This window comes from Salvelinus alpinus, unplaced genomic scaffold, assembly GCF_045679555.1.
Source record: "Salvelinus alpinus unplaced genomic scaffold, SLU_Salpinus.1 scaffold_61, whole genome shotgun sequence".
NCBI lineage: Eukaryota > Metazoa > Chordata > Actinopteri > Salmoniformes > Salmonidae > Salvelinus > Salvelinus alpinus.
In genome coordinates this window covers 143,963-169,483 of record NW_027256002.1, presented here as the reverse complement: position 1 = coordinate 169,483, position 25,521 = coordinate 143,963, and the positions used below count along the sequence as shown (strand labels likewise).

At 42.0% G+C, this 25,521-nt stretch overlaps 2 protein-coding genes across 6 annotated transcripts in view; one reads left to right on the top strand and one right to left on the bottom strand.

Annotated features, from left to right (window-relative positions):
• Window positions 1-906: 906 nt before the first annotated feature.
• LOC139567169 (transport and Golgi organization protein 1 homolog) lies at window positions 907-18,914 on the bottom strand. The gene is made up of 27 exons (XM_071388664.1): window positions 18,892-18,914; window positions 18,371-18,427; window positions 16,907-17,040; window positions 15,299-15,355; window positions 14,316-15,165; window positions 13,972-14,037; window positions 13,748-13,881; window positions 11,994-12,119; window positions 11,844-11,865; window positions 11,631-11,707; window positions 11,448-11,525; window positions 11,209-11,319; window positions 10,689-10,760; window positions 10,468-10,572; window positions 10,234-10,350; window positions 9,969-10,050; window positions 8,844-8,896; window positions 8,630-8,720; window positions 8,414-8,552; window positions 8,042-8,234; window positions 7,786-7,853; window positions 7,383-7,471; window positions 6,906-6,968; window positions 3,635-3,709; window positions 3,483-3,529; window positions 2,107-2,455; window positions 907-1,953 (listed from the first exon to the last, which is right to left on the bottom strand). The coding sequence occupies exons 5-27, from the start codon at window positions 14,665-14,667 to the stop codon at window positions 1,697-1,699; spliced, it is 2,766 nt and encodes a 921-aa protein (XP_071244765.1). The 5' UTR covers window positions 14,668-15,165; window positions 15,299-15,355; window positions 16,907-17,040; window positions 18,371-18,427; window positions 18,892-18,914; the 3' UTR covers window positions 907-1,696.
• The window catches only part of LOC139567167 (cation channel sperm-associated auxiliary subunit beta-like), a 55,222-nt gene continuing 46,679 nt past the window's right edge, over window positions 16,979-25,521 (top strand). For 2 of the 5 annotated variants that reach the window (XM_071388660.1, XM_071388656.1), the window contains exons 1-2: window positions 16,979-17,131; window positions 23,570-23,713. Coding sequence is in view for 3 of the 5 variants with exons in the window: in XM_071388656.1 (XP_071244757.1) it covers window positions 23,708-23,713 (6 nt within the window). In the remaining 2 variants the exon portion in view is untranslated. Of the gene's footprint in view, window positions 17,202-18,061; window positions 18,434-23,569; window positions 23,714-23,993 lie in introns of those variants that run through there. The other 3 variants (XM_071388659.1, XM_071388657.1, XM_071388658.1) reach the window with 3 other exon arrangements.

Genomic DNA, 25,521 nt, shown 5'->3' with positions numbered 1-25,521 from the left:
CTGGGCTTGTTTGACATTGCAGGTGACTGCTGACTGATATACAAATGACCTTGCATCATAAAATAAACGACTCATTATTCGTAGATCAGTTAGTCATAATGAATCACATATTTGATTCTCACTAACATAGCCACTGCCGCGTAAGACTAGTGAAGGCTTTGCAGGAGTGCCCATAGTAATTACCAGAATTACCCACTTAAATCAGGAATAAACAGATGGGTATTACTGTAGCAGTTATTGTTAGCATATACAAAGAGCAAATTCAAGTGTTGGGTGTTGATAGAAAATCCACTTAGTCATCATGATTAACCTTCAGTAAGTCCATTTATGGTGTCACATACTGTAGAAATGTACAATCTCAATTCAGACCTGGAACAATGTGAAAAACGTGATGACAAACCCTGTTCAGTCTACCTGCACTGTTACTGTTACTAGAGCAGGGTTTCGCAAACTCGGTCGTGCCCCCCCGGTGCACATTTTGGTTTTTGCCCTCGCACAACACAGCTGATTCAAATAATCTAAACTTGATGAGTTGATTAATAGAATCAACTGTAGTGCTAGGGCAAAAGGACTGAGTTTGGGAAATCCTGGACTATAGCATAAGACTCATCAATCCCTTGTATGCCCTTACTTTTCCCTGTGTCATTCACTCAGCACCACTTTCAGTGTACAGTATGTTGGTGACAGGCAGAGCAGAGCCCCACTACACAGTCATTTGACAGCCTCGATAACAGTGTACATCATAACATTACAGATATGCCAATAATCACTCAAGTGTTTTGGTAGCGCTAAATATTGTCGGTGGCTACAAAGAAACGTTCTGGGACCTACAGAGAGTAAAACATTTCTAACCAAAGCATGCAATGATATACATTTAATGCAAATAGTCTTTAGTCAAGTGCAACATTTTTTTGTTATTTTCTTTTTATTGAAAATAAATAGATACATGTGATGCATCCCTGATGTAACATAAGAACAAAAAAAGAAACAAATGTGAAGGTCATATGACAGGTGTTCAGTTAGTGGGTGATTACTGGCTTTTCACATGTAATACAGCTACCCATACAAAACAAAATGCACTGTCAGACATTTCCTTTCAAACTAAAATGGATCACAAAAGTTGTCATATGCTTCATATGAACAATAGACAACTGCAGTACCTTTTACCAGTTTTATTAATAAAATATCCTAAGAACAGCAAATACATCTTTGACTTTCAACTTACACAACTTTCCTTTTCAGTTCATTCTGAAGAGAGTTTGGGGAAGAGTTAAGATAATATGGTACTTCTGAAATGATCGATCAAGCAAACCAAAAGCTTGGGGTCCATTTATTTTGAATAATTTCCACAGGAAACCATGATAACATTGTGAAATTAATACAAAATCAACATAATACCCTTTCAAAAACGTAAAATCCTCAGTCATTCAATAGAAATGTTATTGCACAATAGGACTTGCAGAGTAACAAGCCTCAGTTCTACTCCTCTTCCAGTCATTATTACATTTCAGACACGAAACATAAGACATTGATTTTCTGATGCTTTAATAGGAACACTAACTTTTTAGATACTTCTGTTGTTTGCAAGTATATCATATGATATTTATTTTCAGCCTATTAAAAACAAAAAGGAAAAAATAAAGAGATGAATCGTGGTTGATTAAATGTAGCCAGGTCGTTAACGGTTGGTAGGTGTCTAAGGCTCTGCCATGGCAGAGCTGACTGAGTCCTGGGGGGCAGCTGTTGCCTGCTGGGAGCTGTAGTCTTGCCCCTGGCCCTGGGGGCCAGCGCCGGGCTGGGGGCCCACTGAAGAGTCATGGCCATGTGGGACCTGTGGCTGCACAGGGAAGTCTTTGGGGCCGACATGAGGGAATGGGGCCACCCCAGGGGGCAGGTGTCGGAGTGGGATGGAGTGATCAAGTGGTCCATAGTGCACGTAGGTATGTGGGGGTCCTATGGGTCGGGCCATAGGAGGGTAGAAGGAAAAATGAACATACAAATATAACACTGTAGTACCAACATAATAGCATTGCTAACCACAACTGAAATACTAATAGCAAAGACTCAACTTGAGATAAAAGCTGGCGGACAGAATTCACCACCTACCGAATGGAGGCGGCACCGGTCCATAGTGAGAAGGTGGAGGAAGGTACCGGTTGTGTGGGGAAGAGGGACCGTAAGCACCAGGAGGTGGAGGCCGATGTCCGGGTGGTATCGTGGGACTAGGCAGGTGTCCGTTAGGCGGTGGGGGTCCAGGAGGCATCATGCCTGAGTGTCCGTTGTCTGGTCGGTACACGGGAGGCATGAAGGGTGGGGGAGGAGGGATGTGGTGGGGTCCGGGAAGAGGACGGTGGCAGAGTCCGGAGGGATGGCTGATGACTGGTCTGAGGCTTGAGTCGAGGGGGGAGCTGATGGGAGAGACCAGCAGGGAGCCAGGACCCTGAGGTCGAGAGTTCTGGAGGAACACAAAAAAATATTAAAACAAAGAATAGCAATAGGTCCATTGTGCTTGTAGCCCTGCTGCTGGCACCAACAATGAGAGACCCTTTCATCTGATTCAAACAGTTTCGTTAGGTTAGAACAAAACAAACAATTATGCACTGGTGAGAAAGACAACAATATCCCACAATAATAAGTCAAGTTACACAGTCCCACAAGAATCACACGACCAAGTTCCACACACTGATTCAGAATCAGGACCGTTTCCACAAAGCATTAACCTCAAACACACACAGCTTTAAATGATAACACATTTGAGATATCCATCATGTAGTTGTGCTGAAGTTATGGCTTTGTAGAACAGTGTCACCAATTCATTCAATGGGGGTCAGAGGGAGGGTGTTGTAATATAGGGAAAATATAAAAGGAGCTTACAGACGGGCCACGGGAAGCGGCAAAGGTCTTCAGACTTCAATGGGAGTAGGGCGGCAAAACGCAAGCAGTTTCGCAAGTGGCGCCATTCGTGGTACTCACTCCAGTGAGCGGCGGCGCTGGCTCTACGCTCAAGGCTTCAAAATATGCATGGTTGACCAATGAGCAGAGTTCTTCTCGCCAACCAACCAACCAACCAACCAACGTTTTAATCACAACCGCCGAGCTGACAACAACCGGGACCGCTGGCATCTACACACGGTAGGCAGAAATGTTCAGTTTACCGCAGCCGTCAGTAAGCGCCTTAAAACAAGCAACCACGCATGTCAGAATCCAGCCAGCAATGTTAAGTCTGACAACCCTGTGACGCCACTACCCAGCTGACTGCCACTCCAGCCACTGATCCACAGCTGGGGTAAGCATGCTCACACACACATCCGCATCCCTGCCACCGCTGCCTCGAACATAATACTCACTGCCTCTGGGTTCTCTGTGGAGGCCTGGGCCTCAGCCTGTGACTCTAGTGGAGCGGTCTGTTTAGTGCAAACACACCCACATGATGGAGGAACGGGGGGAGAGATGCACATTGTCTCAAATTGACTGAAACTTACCGAGCTGCCCAGATTGCTTGGTGAGGATGTACGTGGGGCCATGGTGTCTGTGGAGGAACAAAGGGAAGAATGATTAGAGGAGATATAGGATAAGGGCTCGATTAGGGAATAATACCACATCAACCCTCATTGACAAAAAATACAATCCCTACCAGGTCTAGCAGCCACTGGGTGTTTGTGGTACGGAGAGTAATGGCGGCCGTGAGGGTCAGAGTGAGGTCGTGGTCCTGTTGGACAATAAATACACGGTGATACATCAACGTAAAACACTGCAATATTCTCAAATCTTCTAGAATGCTAACCTTGGCTCTCCTGGTTGTCATTAGGCACCTGACTCTAGACCACGTTACTGGTTCATGCTACCATCTATTTATAGCAAAGTCTGGTCTATTTGCAGTCTGAGGAAAATGTTTGGTCATGTCATGGTAGGATATTATACTTCCAGAACTAGAAGTACCAGTATCAGAATATTTGAGATTCTTCAAAGAAGCCACCCTTTGCCTTGATGACAGCTTTGCACACTTTTGGCATTCTCTCAACCAGCTTCATGAGGTAGTCACCTGGAATGCATTTCAATTAACTGGTGTGCCTTGTTAATAGTTACATTTGTGGAATTTCTTTGCTTCTTAATGCGTTTGAGCCAATCAGTTGTGTTGTGACAAGGTAGGGGTGGTATAAAGAAGATGATATTTTACCAAATAGGGCTAAGTCCATATTATGGCAAGAACAGCTCAAAGAAGCAAAAAGAAACGACAGTCCGTTACTTTTAAGACATGAAGATCAGTCAATCTGGAAAATTTCAAGAACTTTTAAAGTTTCTTTAAGTGCAGTCACAAAAACCATCAAGCGCTATGATAAAACTGGCTCTCATATGAAACGCCACAGGAACGACCAAGAGTTACCTCTGCTGCAGAGGATAAGTTCATTAGAGTTACCAGCCCAAATAAATGCTTCAAAGTTCAAGTAACAGACACATCTCAACATCAACTGTTCAGAGGAGACCACGTGAATCAGGCCTTCATGGTTGAATTGCTGCAAAGAAACCACTACTAAAAGGACCCCCATAAGAAGAGACTTGCTTGGGCCAATAAACAAGAGCAATGGAGATGAGACTGATGGAAATCTGTCCTTTGGTCTGAAGAGTACAAGTTTGAGAGTTTTGGTTCCAACCTTCGTGGCTTTCTGAGACGCAGAGTAGGTGAACGAATGATCTCCATATGTGTGGTTCCCACCGTGGAGCATGGAGGGGGTGTGGTGTGAAGGTGCTTTGCTGGTGACACTGTGATTTATTTAGAATTCAAGGGACACTTAACCAGCATGGCTACCACAGCATTCTGCAGTGATACGCCATCCCATCTGGTTTGCGCTTAGTGGGACTATAATTTGTTTTTCAACAGGACAATGACCCAACACACATCCAGGCTGTGTGAGGGTTATTTGACCAAGGAGAGTGATGAGTGCTGCATCAGATGGCCTGGCCTCCACAATCACCCGACCTCAACCCAATTGAGATGGTTTGGGATGAGTTGGACCCCAGAGTGTAGGAAAAGCAGCAAACAAGAGCACAGCATGTGGGAACTCCTTCAAGACTGTTGGAAAAGCATTTCAGGTGAAGCTGGTTGAGAGAATGCCAAGAGTGTGCAAAGCTGTCATCAAGTCAAAGGGAGGCTACTTTAAAGAATCTCAAATATATTTAGATTTTTTAACACTTTTGGTTATTACATGATTCAATATGTGTTGTTTCATAGTTTTGATGTCTTCACTATGATTCTACAATGTAGAAAATAGTAAAAATAAAGAAAAACCCTAGAATGAGTAGGTGTGTCCAAACTTCTGACTGGTACTGTGTGTATGTGTATATACAGTTGAAGTCGGAAGTTTACATACAGTTAGGTTGGAGTCATTAAAACTCGTTTTTCAACCACTCCACAAATTTCTTGTTTACAAACTATAGTTTTGGCAAGTCGGTTAGGATTACGTTCATCTCTAGGAGACAGAACGTGTCTCCTTTCTGAGCAGTATAACGGCTGCGTGGTTCGATTACAGGCTCAAAATGGCCAGAAACAAAGACTTTTCTTCTGAAAGGCCAGCATCCCGGAGTCGCCTCTTCACTGTTGACGTTGAGACTGGTGTTTTGCGGGTACTATTTAATGAAGTTGCCAGTTCCTCAACGTGTGAGGCGTCTGTTTCTCAAACTAGACACTAATGTACTTGTCCTCTTGCTCAGTTGTGAACCGGGGCCTCCCACTCCTCTTTCTATTCTGGTTAGAGCCAGTTTGCGCTGTTTTGTGAAGAGAGTAGTACACAGCGTTGTGCGAGATATTCAGTGTCTTGACAATTTCTCACAAGGAATAGCCTTCATTTCTCAGAACAAGAATAGACTGACGAGATTCAGAAGAAAGTGCTTTGTTTCTGGCCATTTTGAGCCTGTAATCAAACCCACAAATGCTGATACTCCAGATACTCAACTAGTCTAAAAGGAGCCCAATTTTATTGCTTCTTTAAATCAGGACAGTTTTCAACTGTGCTAACATACTTGCAAAAAGGGTTTTCTAAAGATCAATTAGCCTTTTAAAATTATACACTTGGATTAGCTAACACAACGTGCCATTGGAACACAGGAGTGATGGTTGCTGATAATGGGCCTCTGTACGCCCATGTAGATATTCCATTTAAAAAATAACATGTAAAAAATAAAAGCCGTTTCCAGCTACAATAGTCATTTACACATTAATGTATACACTGTATTTCTGATCAATTTGAAAAATAAATGCTTTTCTTTCAAAAACAAGGACATTTCTAAGTGACTCCAAACTTTTGAACGGTAGTGTATATTTTAAATATATATATATACAAATGTATGGAATGCAGTAATCCCACAAGGGAAAGCAAAGGCTGAAGCTTTAGTAACCTAACGAGTTGCCACACACATATGATCTCACAACAGCTGAACACAACAAAAACACCACCATAGTACTGAAAGAGCAAGAGGGATGCAAGAGCGGTTATTCCAAATTGTGAAAGCAAACGAAGGCATGGGAACATTCTGGATCGTCTGGACACGCAAACACAGGTGAGAAAGATGGATATGGCAGTAGAGGGAGAAAAAATGGCAGTGAAAGAGACAGGAAAGAATGTCTTCGAAAATCAGAGAGGACGTAATTAGAAGACAAACATTAGGAAGAGGAAACGGTCAAATGGGTACCAACTAGGAGCAGGATGAGAGCAGTAGGAAGAAAAATAAGGGAAATTATTGAAACACCACAGCAGAGGTAAAGACAGGGAAAAGGGAGAGGTGAAAAAGAAGCGGGGAGTCAGGGCATACAAGGGTGAACAAGGGGGGGATGGTTCATTGGCTGAGGGATGGTACTGCTTAGCCAATCAGGGCCAAGGCTGTCCGGAGCGTGGGTTCAGGAGACTCACGGTAGGGCTTGTTCCTTCGCCCCACAGGGGAGGGGGGGGGCACCCGTGAACTTCTTACAGGGCCTGTACGAATCACCTGTTTAGCAAAACCATTTAACAACAAAACACTCAGCCAAATACCACTCTCAGTCTCTCCACATTGGACCAGCTACAAGGAATTCAAATCAAAACCCCAGGAAAACATGCATTTCAGAGGGTGGACGTCAAACAGCAGATGAGGTATCAGACAGTCAAAAAGTCCAAGATCTAATTTGAAACGCAGTCACAGATGATATCCAACCGACAAGACAATAGAAATGGTCAGGACCGTTACAGAACGTTCAGATAGAAATATGATTCTCTGTCCTCAAGAATAGAGTCATATCAGCCCTATTCATTTCATTTCTACCTGCAAGTTATGTTCTGACGATTTTGCCTTACTGAATGCACCCCAGACGTGCCAGTACTAAATAACGTGAACTGAGGATTGGTTCTTACCTCGTCGGAGAGGCATGGGAGCCATCCCAGGGGTGGGCTTGAACAGAGGCCTACAGAGCTCATTCAGCTTGCTGGACATGTCAGTCAGTCTAGGGTGAAAAAGAGAACAGGCATTTAGATTCTCAATACTGTACCTCCAAATCTAGACTAATACAGCTTACTGCATTGCAAAACTGTGACCAAAACACTTGCATTTGTGGCCCTTCGACTTGGCAGTGCAACCTTTGGTTCACAATGTGCCTCTTTTTACTTTACTATTATGACTAATTCAAAAAGTAAATGTGAGATTGACCAAAAAACAAAACAAATGAAAGGATCTGCCTGTCTCCATTTTGAGTGAGCAATAGGTGAGCCCTGCTTTGGTATAGCCCAATTGAGTCTGTTGTATTAGTGTTGCACTCACAAGTTACGAATGTTAGTTGTTTCCTTCTTCTCGTCGAACAGAGCTCGCTCTGCGGCGCGTGCAATCACCTAGAGAGAAAGAAGAGACATTTAAAATCTCCTGTTTTGGACAAAATTCACCTTACAAATGACTGGCCAAACAGAAGACTTCAAAAAAAATGTCCTGATCCTAATGTATGTGCCATCAATGGGGGTTGAGATATGAGACATTTGTTGTTTCTTTAACAAATGGACTAATAAAGTAATATTGTACAAACCCAGTTCTCGTGAGATTTCTGCTCCTGCTCAATGATCTGAGCTTTGTAGAACTTCTCGGTCCATCTCAGCTCGTCCTGGATCTCCTTAACGCGCTGCCTACACACCTTGACCTCCTCCTCTAGGGCCTTGCCGTCCATCTCCGTCAGCCGGTCTTCCTTGTTGGGGCGCTCAAACTCCTCCTTGGTCAGCTTCCTGTAAGGCGACACAAATTAAATCAAACTATTTAAAGACCATTTGAAAACCTCAAACCTCACAGTAAAAGAATACAGTAAAAGACAAGGAAAAATGTTTTTTACATGCTGTGGAACCATGGAGAACAAACCCTACTATGGTATTAACACATGAACTGCACTGCTTCTGATTCCACTTACTGCTGCAAAGCGTTCTCCTTCTGCTGGTACATCTCTGTCATGATGTCATTCTTCTGCTGCAGGGTCTTGTACTGGTTCTCCAGGTGGTTCTTGTCACTTTTCACCAACAAGATGTCATGCTCCAGCTTCTGAAATTGCTCTGTGGTGAAAACAAGTTGATAGTGTTGAGAGAGAAAAGGCAGTGATGCATATCAAATTCTAGTTGCTGGGACATACCTTCCAGCTCTTTCCTGGACTTCTCTTCGCTCAGCAGCTTGGTCATGAAGCGATCGCGCTCTTCCTCCACAACAGACAGAGTGGTCTGGACCTGTGGAAAGTTCTTCCAACAGTTAGTGGAAGAGTTGACACACTTCTTGGTTCTGAGCACAAGTTTTACCTGCCTTCAGGTACACAGAAATCTGGGTCCGTTCAAGAAAGAACTCAGTCTTACCCGAGAGACATCCATCATTTGCTTATGGCGGTTTTGGATGATGGTCTGCTTGTCTGAAACAAATAATTGTAAACACAGTGACACGTTTCAGGAAAGTAGGCGTATGTCGCGCGTCAATACTTCACAGGAGAGGCATTTGAATGAATAACTATCAAAATGTGTTTTTGGGGGCAAAATGCCTTCTGGTACGTGAACTTCCATGTGCCTTAATAACAAACTTGTATGCCATCCGTAAATACGAATAAAAATGGTCAACTATGAGCAGAGTTAGTTTAGCCACGGAAAAAGTGAGGAACCTTCCCTCTAGCCATGATTGGCTGAGATAATGGATGAGCTGGACGCGCCATGAAACGAGTTCGGATTGGTCTGCCATGTAGCCAGCTTCTGTCTATAACATGAGCTTCTCAGTATGTGTAAGTAACCCTTTCTAACGCAGCTTTTTTGAAAGATGCTCTCCACTTTTAGGAGACCCAAGTTTTGAAATCAGTGGACTGTCCGGTGGAAGCAGAGTATGATAGCTAAGGAGATGGAGAAAATTCTGTGGTTTGATTGCAAATATGCAGAGGCAGTCGAAAATAGAACACATAGAAGGCTGTTGTATAAAACACCTGTCTCCTGAATACATCTTCAAACTAAGGGAAACCATTTTCAGATATAAGTTTCTAATTTTGTCAGAGAGTCGTTTTCTCATTGCAAAATAAAGCATATTGTTAGCTAGCTAACAATATGTGTGAACAATGCTGAATGGGTATAGACAAAGAAGAGCTCTCCAGTATGGGTTACAAGTTTATCAACTTTCAAAGCAGAATTACTTTCCCATTGTTCCTCAACTGTAGTGTATGATATACCATTTTGATGCTCCGAGTCTCTACTTTAATCCAATGTAAAAAAACACAATTTCAAATTTTGCTACATAAGACCAAATCACATGACAGTATCCTAATCAGAGAAGGCTGGTGGGAGGAGCTATAGAAGGACTGGCTCACTATAAAGGCATAAATGGAACGGAGTCAAGCACACTGCTTACATGTATTTGGTTCCATTCCAGCCATTACAAGGAGCCCGTCCTCCTATAGCTCCTCCCACCAGCCTCCTCTGAATAGGACACCGTGTCAGGTGACTTACCGTTAGAGGCTACCCCGTTAGCAACAACTCCACCTTTCAGGTCATCGCAGGCCTCCAGGTCTCCTAGCAGGTCAGATAGAACCTGCCAGAGAGATTGAGAACCACCAATTGATACATTACACTTTTCCCCTGGAATCAGTCAAGAAGTATTTTTTTGGAACATAATACAGGTGACATGTTTCTTTGTCATCAGGGTGCATTTGAGAAGGTGTGAACAGGAATTGATGTGTGTAACAATATCGTAACGTGTAAAAAAAAACTCAACGTTGTGGTCCTTCTGAAGGAGGGAATCCTCCAGGTCTTTCTGGGACTTCTGGTAGACTTTGATCTGCTCGCTTGTCTCCCTGTGCTTCTCCTCCCACAACTTGGCAGCATGGTGCAGCTGTAACAAGGAAATTAGGTCATCAGGACGGTGCAATGCAGGCCCTGCATGGCCAATGAGTCCTACACAATGTCATGAGGCTTAAAGTGTGAATCGTTGTTCCATATTGGTACTCACCGAGAGGTTCTCCTCCTTCAGGGTGGCAATATCCTTCTCCAGAACCTGGACCTGGACATTCCGGGCATCTTCGCGGAGCTTGGCTTCATCCATCAGAATGGTAGACTACAGATTCAATGATAAGGATAATTAAAAGGAAATAAACACTTTACATTTGATTGTTGCAATGTTAATATATTTGACATATTTTCATTGGGCATGTTCACTTATATGACCTATACCTTCGACAGTGCATCCTGGGTCTTCTTCTTGCTGCGCTTCAACTTCTCAATGGTTTTGTCCATTTCGGACATCTATGGGCAAAGATAATGATAAGCATAATGACAACCATCTTTCTCGGTCCTCATCAACGAGCCATCCTATTTAGGATAGTAGCTGGCTAATAGTAGATGCCTATGCTGTCTACATCACGAAAGCAACTGCTCTCTAGGGTGTCTGTCTCTCATTTGCAGGCTGTCCCTTTCTCTCTGTTTGCCCGCGCAAGTCCATGCAGCTGTAGGTGCAATGGATTGTGGTCATTTTAGTCAATTACCACATTTTCTGCACTAAACTATGTTGAATAGTTTAGTGAAAACTACAACGTCCCGAAGTATGTGCTTGATTTGATTTCTCTCTAGAGAAACGGCACATTGAGCTCACATAATAAACGAACTTAATGGAATTCAAATAATTGAACCGACGTCAGAGAATTGGTTGTTCTGAAACATTTTGATTACAGCTAAATCGCTCAATACTACTCACCATATCTTCATGTTTCGCAGTATTGGCCCGCTCTTTGTCAAAGGATATGGCGTGTAAGTTATTTTCCTCGTCCAGGCGCTCATTTTGTCTCTCCATCTCTTGCACAATATTCTATTGGACAGAAAAAGAAAATGCGTAGTCAATTTAAACACTATGGAGAAGAAAAAAATTATAAAAAATCTAATAATTGTCAGCATGACAATGACATGTGATCAAGATAATATTTTTTAGAGACTCACCTCCAATTCCTGGATCTTTTCCAGAGATAAAGTGGCAGATTTTTCAGACAGCTTTTGCTTTTCTTTAAGTTCTTCGCCCTGAGGGGAACCCAGTAGAAATATACTGTCAAAACATTATGTACCTTAATTCACATTGAACTCAAAAGTCTGGATCTTAGTCAGTGAAAAGTCTCTGCAACTTACCTGTTGCTGCAGTTCAGCGACCTTTTGGAGTATCTCCTTCTTCTCTTGTTCAAGCTTTTTCATCCTGTCCACCATTTCTTTTTCAGTAGCGAATAAAAACCATGACAAGAGTATGAAATCAGACATGGTTTACACATGACAAGAACACCAGCCTGTAAGCAATATGAATGAGGATTCACTATGCACCCTAAATAGCCAGAGAGATGAACTTACTTAGATATGACTTGCTTTTGACCTGTGAGAAGGAAAAGAAAAGTGGCAGCAAACAGCCTCCTCAACGGTAGCATACAATACATCATAGAATAACATAAAGCAATCAGATAATGAAATTATGAAAGCAGTAACTGTGCAACAACGACTTACAGATAGAATGCTCCTCCAGAAGAGGAAGCCGATGACCCCGGCACCTGCAGTGACCAGCACGGGTTCACAGGACACGCCGTAGAAGTCTGGACCTGGCTTCCAGTGCTCTGGCAGGCTGGTGACCATCTGGGGAGACAGGTCCAATCAGTGTTACTATAGCACATGTCAGGCTTAGCAAATAAGTTGGGTAATAGCTGGGCTGAGATGACAGAAGAAAATAAGTGATGTTAAAAACATTGAACTAAACCATCAGGCATTCCAGTGTTCTGTTTACAAGCATGGCTAATGGTTATCCCACTGAGCACCCTCTCAGTCAATGCAGAGGCATATCTTCAGATCAAATCAAGGTGGGTTTAGAAATAGACGTAGCCTATAACCTAGTTGTTGATCAAAATCAATAGAGAGGATTTGCCTTGACCTTATGTAATTAATGGGGATTGGATTGGACTGGGGCCCTACCACTGTCCAACCATGGTGACCTTTGCACAATTAAGAACTTCCATCGCAGTCGCTCAGTGAAATTCAGGGATTGGCTAAATTAATCACCACAGAGTGGATCTAACTAACAAGCCTTAGGCCTATGTGGATTTAGAGTGCAAAAGATTGCATCATGTAGCCTGTCACCCTGTAAAATGGCCAATAAACAAAACAGATGATTACATAACATATCACTAGACATGAGCCACATGTAGATTTTAATGGTATGTAACCTCAAGTGATAGTTATGTAAGGGGAAGTTGTCAAAGCAAAATTCAACAACTTGAAGGCACCTCTCGATCTTAGACCCAGATATAGGAAGAACGGATACTGCTAGTCTGGAAAGTGAGACATTTTTTAAATGAGGAAGAGGACAGGCCAAATGAAGTTGCCAACAAGATTCAGTTTCAATGTAGCTAGCCAGCCAGCCATGTGGCGGCCTAAGACTTGACTAGCCAGCTAGCTACATTGTAGCCAACTACTTACATATCGAAGTACTAGACAGTACAAGACAGACAGTTGATCAGATTCTGTCATCAGGGGCAAAGTGGGTAAAGGGGTTGTTTCTTCCGAATCCATCGCTACTGTACGTTACTTTGACAGTTGAGCTGGCTATCTAGTTAGTTTGGCTTGTGACCTGCAATGCAACTCGTTTGCGTAAACCCGAAAATCCTCATTTCACCAACTGATCAACGCAGTCGACTACTGGAGAGGATCCTTCATCGTGGTTCTCTTTACCCAGGAGAGGACAATATGTACCTATCTTTCTAGCTACTATAACCTAAGCTTGAAGGTTAGCTTGCCAATGCTGGCTCTGCTTCGCCAAAAACATGTCTACTAGCCTCCTTTTAGAGTTCTGAACGTGATTACTTTCTAAGCAAAACGCACAAAGCCTGGTAAAACGAGCGGGGGTATCATTTATATCCCACTCAATAAGCAAAACACCGGCTGTGGACACTTAACTTCAGTCTACACTTCACTACAACAAGTCAACAAAAAAATGGGAAAGGATCACTGAACCTGGGCTGCATTTAGTACGTTTTTACGTTCTGGAACGTTTAATTTAACGGAACTACCAGTTGAAAAAAGGGGAAGGGTTGGGTAACGCTGTCAGCATGGCAAATGCCGCCCCCCAAATAAAAATAATACATGCATTGTCCCAGCAATAATAAAATAAGTATGAATACTTGAGTCCTAAGCACTACATGCAGGCAATTAGTCAATTACAATAGGAAGGAAAGCCCATTCACAAGAGAGAAATACATGAAGTAACTTACCATAACACCATATATTCCAAGATACTCATAAAACAGGGTGACGAGACGACCAGATAAAATTAGCACTGATACGAATGATGAACCACTCTGCTCATCTTCATGGAAATCAGTGACAGCAGGTGACTCCAGAGATCCTGGAAATACAGCACAAGCAAATTAGGTTAATGCATACAGTTTACATCTCACCACAATTTCAAAAGTAGGGAAGTATAATGAACACCTACCTGAGGGAGGGTGATCCATGTCTACGCTAAGTCCAATGTCCAAGGTATTTTCAGACATATTCCCATCTTTTGAAACATTCAGAGAGGTTCAAACAGTGAGTAAATGTTCATGCATTGCAATCTAACTGGCATTGTCAGGAAGTGTATTTGTTCTGTCAACAGATTACTATTTACTTTGTTGTACTTCTTGGGCATTTCTTAAAGCTTATTCTGCAAACCAAATCTCCAGGCATTATTATCATGTCATTAGCAATGTATGAGACTTTCCAAATATTTATTTAACAAAAGGTTTTAATCCTCCTATACTCTGACTTGAACATAAACTGAAAAAAAAGCATTATTACCTGTGTCAGGGTGTAGTTGACTGCCCACTACCATGGGAGCACTGTTTCTGGCCGTTGAGTACTTCTGACGCAGGGTGAACACCAATTCCTGGAAGTCTTCCAAGATGGAAGCTTCCTCAACAAACTCACCAGCATCCTGCTGCTGGACAGCGTTCTCATGGGCATCCAGCATCCTCTCAATCTCATCCAGGATTGGGGTTTCAGAGGCTTCCAAAATGGCTTCCAGCACCTTTTCAATGTCCTCACGGGCGTTTGTCTGGGACAGCCGGGCAGCCTTCAGCTCCAGGTCAAAAAACATGAACTCCAACCTAAAGAGGTTCTGAGGACCTAGAATCTTTTGGAGGCGCTCCATATCCTCCTCCTTGCAGCGGTGTCGCAATAGTGTCAGCCTCAACACATTGTTACTGTATTCCGCCTCTTTGTTTGGAAGGGGATCCAAAACTTTATCTTTAAGTGAGGGCGTGTGGCTTTCAGCATCATTTTCAGTCTCATGCACCTCAGGTTCTATGTCAATAGCCTCGTCGTGTTGGACCACATCCAACACATCACTGGATACAACATCGGTTTGTGTATAATTATTGGGTTGCTCTGACCCAAATTCAGATAGACTTTCTGTGTCCTCAGGTACATCCCTATCAATCTCATCATTTTCTAACAGTGTCACTTCAGGTGGAGGCTCATCCACTTCCACCGTGGTGCTCTCAGCACTTTTGTTAAGGTACAAAGTCTCTGTGGTTACTTGCACTGATTCCTCCTTGTCTATTAACAATAAAGAGGAACCTAACAGTGAATCAATGTCATAACTGTCAAACTTATCGTGTCCAGTGTCAAAGCAAACAATGTAGGTTTCCTGAAAAGAAAAAGAAAACATTGTTTGAGTCATACTACCTATTTCAGAAAGAAGTTCAGTCATTCCAGACAATGTTTTAAGCGATGATGCATTGGCAGTAGTGAACTAGGCCTATATCTATTTATTGACTTACCTCAGCAGGAATGTCCAATTCTTTTTCAGTGTATATGTGATTGATTACGAGTTGGTCCTTATTGAAGTAACCAAAACGGTTACCAACCCATTGTAAGAAATGGAAACAAAACAGAGAATGAAACATGTTAACAAAACAGAAAAAGCTTCAACATTCCTTCTAGACTGCAATGTTATCATATACAGTACCAGTAAAAAGTTTGGACACACCTACTCATTCAAGGGTTTTTCTTTATTTTCTACATTGTAGAATAATAGTGAAGACATCAAAACTATGAAATAACACATATGGAATCATGTAGTAAACCCTAAAAAGTGTACAAAAAAATATCTAAATATATTTGATATTCTTCAAAGAAGCCCAAATCAAATCAAATTTTATTGGTCACATACACGTGTTTAGCAGATGTAATTGCGGGTGTAGCAAAATGCTTGTTGTGTTGTTGAAACAGGAATGCTTTTACAACAGTCTTGAAGGAGTTCCCACATATGTTGAGCTCTTGTTGACTGCTTTTCCTTCACTCTGTGGTCCAATTCATCCCAAACCATCTCAATTGGGTTGAGGTCGGGTGAATGTGGTGAAAAAGCCCTTACACAGCCTGGAGGTGTGTTGGGTCATTGTCCTGCTGAAAAACAAATAATTGTCCCACTAAGCACAAACCACATGGGATGGCATATCACTGCAGAATGCCGGTTAAGTGAGCCTTGAATTCTAAATAAATCACAGACAGTGTCACCAGCAAAGCACCCCCACACCTCTTCCATGCTTCACGGTGGGAACCACCCATGCGGAGATAATTTGTTCACCTACTCTGCATCTCAGAAAGACACGAAGGTTGGAACCAAAACTCTCAAATTTGTACTCATCAGACCAAAGGACAGATTTCCACCAGTCTAATGTCCATTGCTCGTGTGTCTAGGCCCAAGCAAGTCTCTTCTTCTTATTAGGGTCCTTCAGTAGTGGTTTCTTTGCAGCAATTCAACAATGAAGGCCTGATTCATGCAGTCTCCTCTGATCAGTTGATGTTGGGCTATGTCTGTTACTTGAACTCTGTGAAGCATTTACTTGGGCTTCAATATGAGGTGCAGTTAACTCGCAGCAGAGGTAGCGCTGGGTCTTCCTTTCGTGTGGCAGTCCTCATAAGAGCCAGTTTCATCATAGCGCTTGATGGTTTTTGCGACTGCACTGTTCTTGCCATAATATGGACTTGGTCTTTTACCAAATCTTCTGTATACCACCCCAACCTTGTCACAACACAACTGGCTCAAACGCATTAAGAAGGAAATAAATTCCACAAATAACATTTTAATAAGGCACACCTGTTAATTGAAATGCATTCCAGGTGACTACCTCATGAAGCTGGTTGACAGAATGCCAAGTCTGTGCAAAGCAGTCATCAAGACAAGGGGGGGCTACTTTGAAGAATCTAAAATATATTTGATTTGTTTAACACTTTTTTGGTTGCTACATGATTCCATGTGTTTTCCAAAGTGTTGATGTCTTTACTATTTTCTACATTGTAGAATAATAGTGAAGTAAAACCCTTGAATGAGTAGGTGTGTCCAAACTTTTGACAGGTACTGTAATTTAATATTAACTCATACTTACACTCCCTGCATATATATTTGTCCTTTGGCCTGAGAGTTTATAGTAGACATATATAGTCTCTCCTTTTTTAAATGACAGAAACCGACAGTCTGGTCCGGTGAAATCGCTGAAAGCTTTGCCCCGGCACAGGAGCACTGTGGAGAGGAATGATTCAAAGATCAGTTGTTTCACGCATACCAAAGATTCCAGCCCATTACCTCAGCGTCCACCCTACACATCACTAAAGTAAGCCTTGTTTTATCTGCTTCTCTTTTTACAGAGTCAGAGTATCCAAAAGGAAAGCCAAGCATTAAGGGTAAATATAATATTGTTTTTGTCTTGATAAGGTAGATGTAAAAAGAGAAGAACTTGCAAGCAGAGGGGTTAATGACATGCCAGTATTTTATGTCAACAATAGCTAACTTTATAGCTAACCAGGCCTATACACCATCTTGCAATTTGCTTCCTAAGCCAACACAGAAGTATGATATTGTAATGACCCGGCTGGGTCATAAAGGGAAAAGAGACGGACTCTAGGTGTGCAGGTCAGAACACAGGTTTATTCATAAACTGGGCTATTGTTCCGGCCACAACCCACGCCGCTAAATGCCGAACGTACACAATGTTAGGGTCAGTTTAGTAAGTAACTATAGTAGTTGATTACAATTAAGCTCACATCTCTATTATTGTGTGTAGCTAGCTAGTTAGTTAACTAAGAAGACTGTCAGATCAATTGGCAAGTTGTCATGTAGTTAGTTAGTCAACGTTCACAAGTTTGGATTAGCTATGGGCCCTTGTGTGGCTTTGCCTTTGGGTTCAAGAAAATATATAGGCCGAAAGCTTGTGCAAGCTACTAACGTAGTTACTACAGAAACACAGTTAATATAGTTTCAGAATTTGGCAACTAGTCAGGCAGTAGCCAACACAGGCCGAGACTTCGCTTCGGCTACAACTAAGCAAGCTTAGGTTATTATGCATTGGTAGTGTAACGACCCTGGTTTTATAAGCGCGGAAATCGACTCTGCCGCACGAGCCCTCGCGCTAGCTTGCGACTCTACGTCTTACAGGAAAGCGCTCACCGGCCAAGCACACACACTGTCGTGGATGCAAGGTCCGATCACTTCTGACACCAATGTAATGAAACAGTGGGGAGCAGGTCTCGAACCCTCGAACTCCTAGCCCGAGGTCCGACGCGCTATCGACTGTGCGCCGGACCCTGGGTTTATAAGCGCGGAAATCGACTCTGCCGCACGAGCATGCTTTTGCGGGACAGTCGATAGCGCGCCGGACTTCGGGCTAGAAGGTCGAGGGTTCGAGACCTGCTCCCTAACTGTTCCATTACAGTATTTACAACTAACGTTAACGACAATTGCGCTAGGTTAGCCGAGTTTATCCCTTTGAAATGACAACGCCGGTCAAGCTAGCTAGCTATGGAAAGATGGAAGCATCCTGAAAGTTCGCTTGAGTTTAGCGCCAAGTACTTACCACTGCATTCCTCGTCTGCACATCTTTTGAAGTCGGAGAAGCTCCTTTCGACTGCGGCTTTGGGTATGAAATGATGAATACATAAAATAAAAATGTATACATAATAAACATTTACAGCCATGTTGGCAATTGGGCTGGCTGGTTCTGCTCGACTATGAACAGATGAAGCCTAAACGTCAGCAAATCCAAGGCTGGAACAATTCGCAGGATGTTGATCGTAGAGGCAAATATCAAAATCTGGGCAGACAATGTAAAAAATAAGAGCAAAGACATGAAACCAGAACGCATAATAAAACCGTCTTATTGCGTCACAATATACGTTCTGATTCGGGTTTATCACATCTTTGTTGGATAGAACTAAACAGTCCACAAGTTAACTGACAAGTGAGCGCAATATCCCATTCTCCATTCAATTGGACTTTCTGACTATCGCAGATGTATTATGATACATTAAAAGCACATGTTCATTGTTTTTCAGGCACTGGGTACCAAAACAAACAGAGAGGATAGATAGGACTCACATTTCCAGGATAGGCTATAAACTACGTTTATATTAACCTGTAAAAGTCAGAATTGATCAAATAAATGTTAATACAAAAGCGTAGTTGCTGGACGAAGCTAAGGGTTGGCGATACAGTTGTTTTTGTTTCACCTGTTATCAAAATAGTAGCCACTCCCACCCGAATAGACTACAATCACCCCATTAAACAGAGGACATCATTTTACTCACATTTGGGAGGACCCTCAATGACGGTAATGATCCAAGTCACATGTCATTGCCAATAAAATGACAAAAAAGCATTGCAACAAATTACAGTCCTATAACAAAGACAATTTATTTAATTACATGTTTTGATTTGACCTTTATCTAGGCAAGTCAGTTAAAAATAATTTCTTATATACAATGACGTTCTAAACCCTAAACCCAGACAACGCTGGGACAATTGTGCGCTTCCCTATGGGACTCCCAATCACAGCTGGTTGTGATACAGCCTGGAATCGAACCAGGGTCTGTAGACAGAAGCTGCTTTTCAGTCTCTCGATCTCAAGGCCATCAGACTGCAAAACATCATGAGCACATCAGAGGCGGCTGCCTATAGACAAAGATTTGGAATCACTGCCAATTTTAGAAATGGATCACTAGCCACTTTAATAATGTTTCCATATCTAGCATTACTCATCACAAACCAGCTCGTGGAGATAACAAAAATATATTTTGTTATTCCTTAACTGAAGTAAACTAAATACAATTAACAATGGTGTGTGTAGTCAGTAATCAGTAGTGTGAGTGTTTGTGTGCATAAATGTGATAATGAGGGGTGGTGAAAGGTGCCAAAGCAACCAAACAGCCACAAAAATGCCACAACCAAAAATCTATAAATGTGTCTGCATGGAGTCTCCCCAATGAATGGGGAATTGGTGCATTTATCCGGGAACACACCCTGGCTCAGGTGTGTCCCATGTCGCTGACGACCCTCCCAGCCCTGCCCGCCAACATCCTAATAAGGAAAACAAGAGCAAAGCGAAAGAATACGGCAGACAGAGCAGGAGGGTCGTCACAATATGTATAAACTGCACTCCACACTATTCTACGATATCGTAGTCACTTTAATTGTGTTTACATACTGCATCACCCATCTCATATGTATATACTGTATTCTATACTATGCCACTGTATCTTCGTCCAATGCCGCTCTGACATACACTGCCGTTCAAAAGTTTGGGGTCACTTAGTAATGTCTTTGTTTTTGAAAGTAAAGCACATTTTTTGTCCATCAAAATAACATAAAATTGATCAGAAATACAGTGTAGAAATTGTTAATGTTGTAAATGACCATTGTAGCTGGAAACGGCAGATTTTTTATGGAATATCTACATAGGCGTACAGAGGCCCATTATCTGCAACCATCACTCCTGTGTTCCAATGGCACGTTGTTAGCTAATCCAAGTTTATCATTTTAAAAGGCTAATTGATCATTAGAAAACCCTTTTGCAATTATGTTAGCACAGCTGAAAACTGTTGTTCTGATTAAAGAAGCAATAAAACGGGCCTTCTTTAGACTAGTTGAGTATCTGGAGCATCAGCATTTGTGGGTTCGATTACAGGTTCAAAATGGCCAGAAACAAAGAACTTTCTTCTGAAACTCGGCAGTCTATTCTTGTTCTGAGAAATGAAGGCTATTCCATGCGAGAAATTGCCAAGAAACTGAAGATCTCGTACAACGCTGTGTACTACTCCCTTCACAGAACAGCGCAAACTGTCTCTAACCAGAATAGAAAGAGGAGTGGGAGGCCCTGGTGCACAACTGAGCAAGAGGACAAGTACATTAGAATCCATAGGCCTAATGGACACATGCTCAAACTCGCACACATTTGATAGAATAAAAAATAAAAAAAGGGGTAGGTGCTACATCCATTTTTGGACACACATTGTTTTAACCATGTTATGAGGCTATACAGTGTTTGTTTACATTTACAATGTTTACAAACGCTGGAGGAAAACAAGTTCACACACACACTACCGTTCAAAAGTTTGGGGTCACTTAGAAATGTTCTTGTATTTGAAAGAAAAGCACATTTTTTTGTCCATTAAAATAACATCAAATTGATCAGAAATACAGTGTAGACATTGTTAATGTTGTAAATGACTATTGTATTTGGAAATGGCTGATTTGGAATGGAATATCTACGTAGGCGTACAGAGGTCCATTATCAGCATCCATCAGCGCAAACTGGCTCTAACCAGAATAGAAAGTGTGGGAGGCCCCGGTGCACAACTGAGCAAGAGCTCAAGTATATTGAAGTGTCTAGTTTGAGAAACAGACGCCTCACAAGTCCTCAACTGGCAGCTTCATTAAATAGTACCCGCAAAACACCAGTCTCAACGTTACCAGCGAAGAGGCGACTCCGGGATGCTGGCCTTCTAGGCAGAGTTGCTAAGAAAAATCCATATCTCAGACTGGCCAGTAAAAAGAAAAGATTAATATGGGCAAAAGAACACAGACACTGAACAGGGGAAGATTGGAAAAAAGTGTTATGGACAGCCTAATCTAAGTTTGAGGTGTTCGGATCCCAAAGAAGAACATCCGTGAGACGCAGAAAAAATGAAAAGATGCTGGAGGAGTGCTTGACGCCATCTGTCAAGCATGGTGGAGGCAATGTGATGGTCTGGGGGTGCTTTGGTGGTGGTAAAGTGGTAGATTTGTACAGGGTAAAAGGGATCTTGAAGAAGGAAGGCTATCGCTCAATTTTGCAACGCTATGCCATACCCTCCTACAACAGGACAATGAGCCAAAGCACAGCTCCAAACTATGCAAGAACTATTTAGAGAAGAAGCAGTCAGCTGGTATTCTGTCTATAATGGTGTGGCCAGCACAGTCACCGGATCTCAACCCTATTGAGCTATGGGAGCAGCTTGACCGTATGGTACCTAAGAACGGCCCATCAAGCCAATCCAACTTGTGGGAGGTGCTTCAGGAAGCACGGGGTAAAATCTCTTCAGATTACCTCAACAAATTGACAACTAGAATGCCAAAGGTGTGCAAGGCTGTAATTGCTGCAAATGGAGGATTCTTTGACGAAAGCAATTATTTCAGTTAAAAATCATTATTTATAACCTTGTCAACATCTTGACTATATTTCCTGTTAATTTTGCAACTAATTTCATGTATGTTTTCATAGAAAACAAGGACATTTCAAGTGACCCCAAACTTTTGAACGGTAGTGTGTGTGTATACAGTTGAAGTCGGAAGTTTACATACACTTAGGTTGGAGTCATTAAAACTCGTTTTTCTACCACTCCACAAATTTCTTGTTAACAAACTATAATTTTGGCAAGTCGGTTAGGACATCTACTTTGTGCATGACACAAGTCAATTTTTCAACAATTGTTTACAGACAGATTATTTCACTTATAATTCACTGTATCACAATTCCAGTGGGTCAGAAGTTTACATACACTAAGTTGACTGTGCCTTTAAACAGCTTGGAAAATTCCAGAAAATGATGTCATGGCTTTAGAAGCTTCTGATAGGCTTCTAATCTACACACAATACCCCATAATGAAAAAGCAAAAACAGGTTTTTAGACATTTTAGCAAATGTATATTTAAAAAAACAACAACTATAATATCACATTTACATAAGTATTCAGACCCTGTACTCCTCCATGCTATCACCCTGTGGAAACCACACATGTGGAGATCATCCGTTCACCTACTCTGCGTCTTACAAAGACACTGCGGTTGGAACCAAAAATCTCGAATTTGGACTCATCAGACCAAAGCACAGATTTCCACTGGTCTAATGTCCATTGCTTGTGTTTCTTGGCCCAAACAAGTCTCTTCTTCTTATTGATGTCCTTTAGTAGTGGATTCTTTGCAGCACTTCGACCATGAAGGCCTGATTCAGACAGTCTCCTCTGAACAGTTGATGTTGAGATGTCTGTTACTTGAACTCTGTGAAGCATTTATTTGGGCTGCAATTTCTGAGGCTGGTAACTCTAATGAATTTATCCTCTGCAGCAGAGGTAACTCTGGGACATTCCTGTGGCGGTCCTCATGAGAGCTAGTTTCATAGCGCTTGATGGTTTTTGCAGCTGCACTTGAAGAAACTTTTAAAGTTCTTGAAATTTTCCGCATTGACTGAACTTCATGTCTGAAAGTAATGATGGACTGTCGTTTCTCATTGCTTATTTGAGGTGTTCTTGCCATAATATGGACTTGGTCTTTTACCAAATAGTGCTGTCTTCTGTATACCACCCCTACCTTGTCACAACACATTAATTGCACAAATTAACTTTTAACAAGGCACACCTGTTAATTGAAATGCATTCCAGGTGACAACCTCATGAAGCTGGTTGAGAGAATGCCAATGGTGTGCGAAGCTGTCATCAAGGCAAAGGATGGCTACTTTGAATAGTCTCAAATATAAAATATATTTTTTGGTTAGCTGATTCCATATTGGTTATTTCATAGTTTTGATATCTTCACTATTATTCTACAATGTAGAAAATGTTAAAAATAAAGAAAAACCCTTGAATGAGTAGGTGTGTCCAAACTCTTGACTTGTACTGTATTTACATACATTTTTTTATTAAAAAAGACAAAAGCATCCACTGAAAGTGACTTTTAGTCCAAGATCTGTGTCAGGGAAAAGGCTATATGCATCACAACATTGTGTCTCTTTGGGTCTCTGACAGATTAATCTGATAGCGCCGCCGCGCTACGTCATGACCACCACCACACTGGAGCGCACAGAGGGTCTCTCTGTCCTCAACCAGGCCATGGCTGCCATCAAAGAGAAGATTGAGTAGAAGCGAGGAGTGTTTAACATCCAGATGGAGGTCAGTACAATAACCTTATTGTCACAATTTACATAAAATCATATGTTTGCTGTATTTTAATACACTAGGAAGAGGGGGACAATGGAAAGTCCAAGGTGGGGTGGTAGAAGTTTCATGTAAAACAGAAAATTGTAACTCCTGCCATATGTAATACATGCTTTGGAAGTCTTACTCGCCAGAGATCTCACATTAAAACAGTATTAAAAACAGCAACAATGTTCAGGACATTGCGCTTTCAATGTCCATGTGTTAATGTCTTATATGTTTTCCTCCCCTCCAGGCGAAGGTTGTGACCGACATAGATGAGACAGAGCTGGCCCGCCAGCTGGAGCAACTGGAGAGAGAGAACGCTGAGGTGGACGGAGATGACGAGGATGGAGAGATGGAGGCCAAGGCAGAGGACTAAACTAGATGAAGAACTGAGGGATTGGATACGACGACGAGACCAATTATACATATGCAGTCCAGAGCATGTATTCATAAAGCATCTCAGAGTAGGAGTGCTGGTCTAGGATCAGCCCACCCCCCCATATGTAATCTTATGCATAATGATCTAAAAGGCTAAACTTATCCTAGATCAGAACTCTTATTTTGAGATATTTCATGAATACAGGCCTTGTCTGATGAGATGACGAACTTCATATCAAATCAAGCATTCTAGAACGTCTCTCCAACTGAACCCTTTGGATCAGTAGCAGGGACCCTCTCAGGGAGACTGATAGAGAGATGGCTACAGGCACTGACTGTCATACTGCCAAACAGGGCTGGGAAAGGCCTCTGTGATTATACCAATGGACACAATAACAACTGAATATGATCACTGAACCCTAGCTGTTTGAATTGCATAAGAACGGGTGGGTTGGGGTAGGATTAGCCTTTTTGTGCTGTAGCCAACTCCTCTCTGTGTGGAAGAGTTGGCTACAGCACATATAATACAAAATGGGACAAGGCTTGGGTTGGTGGGGTGGTAGCCTGGTCCCGTGCTGAATGTTCTTTAACCAACTCTTTGTGACAAGTGCAGTATAGGACCAGGCTAGAGTGAGTAGGGGTTTAGATAGATTCTGAGAATATAATAAGACAAGTGTTTTATATATAGCAAGGACATATTTTAGGAATGGTTTTGACTATCTCCCCAACTCCATGAAAGGACAATAGCATTCTTGTTGTTTTCCTGCTCAATATGGTTCAAGTGAAATGTCGGGCGGAAGAGAAAGAGTATAATGCGCACCTAACCAACTCACACAGATCTTTATAACTTAGGGTGCATTCTGGATATATTTCTATTTTGTCAGGACTACATTCTTAACATTACATTAAACAAATAGAAAAGTAAATATGTGTTATCAGGTTAGAAGTGATTGAAAGTGAAACATGCACTTAAATTAAATGTGGGATGCAGTTATAGCAGAAGCTGTTGGAGAAAGGTCCATGTGGGTACTCTAACCTTTATCAAAGATTTTAAATAAGATGTTTAATTGTTGTCACGTGCACAGGATATGTACAGTGAAATGTGGTGCTTTATAGGGTCTGCCATGGCAGTACAGCACACCTGGAGCAAATTAAGGTTAAGTGCCTTGCTCAAGGGCAAATCAACCTTGTCGGCTGGGTTACTAGTCCAACACTAACAGCTAGGTGACCTTCTTCCACCCATTCACAAAATAAGCAAATTAATCATATTCGGCAGGACAAGCACGAGATAGTGAGATACTATTGGGACGTTTTTGAATACATTTGCGTTTTTCCGTTATGGAACGCTTACTCTGAAATGCGCATCTAAACAACGCACTTTTACCAAAGTTTCTAAAAAG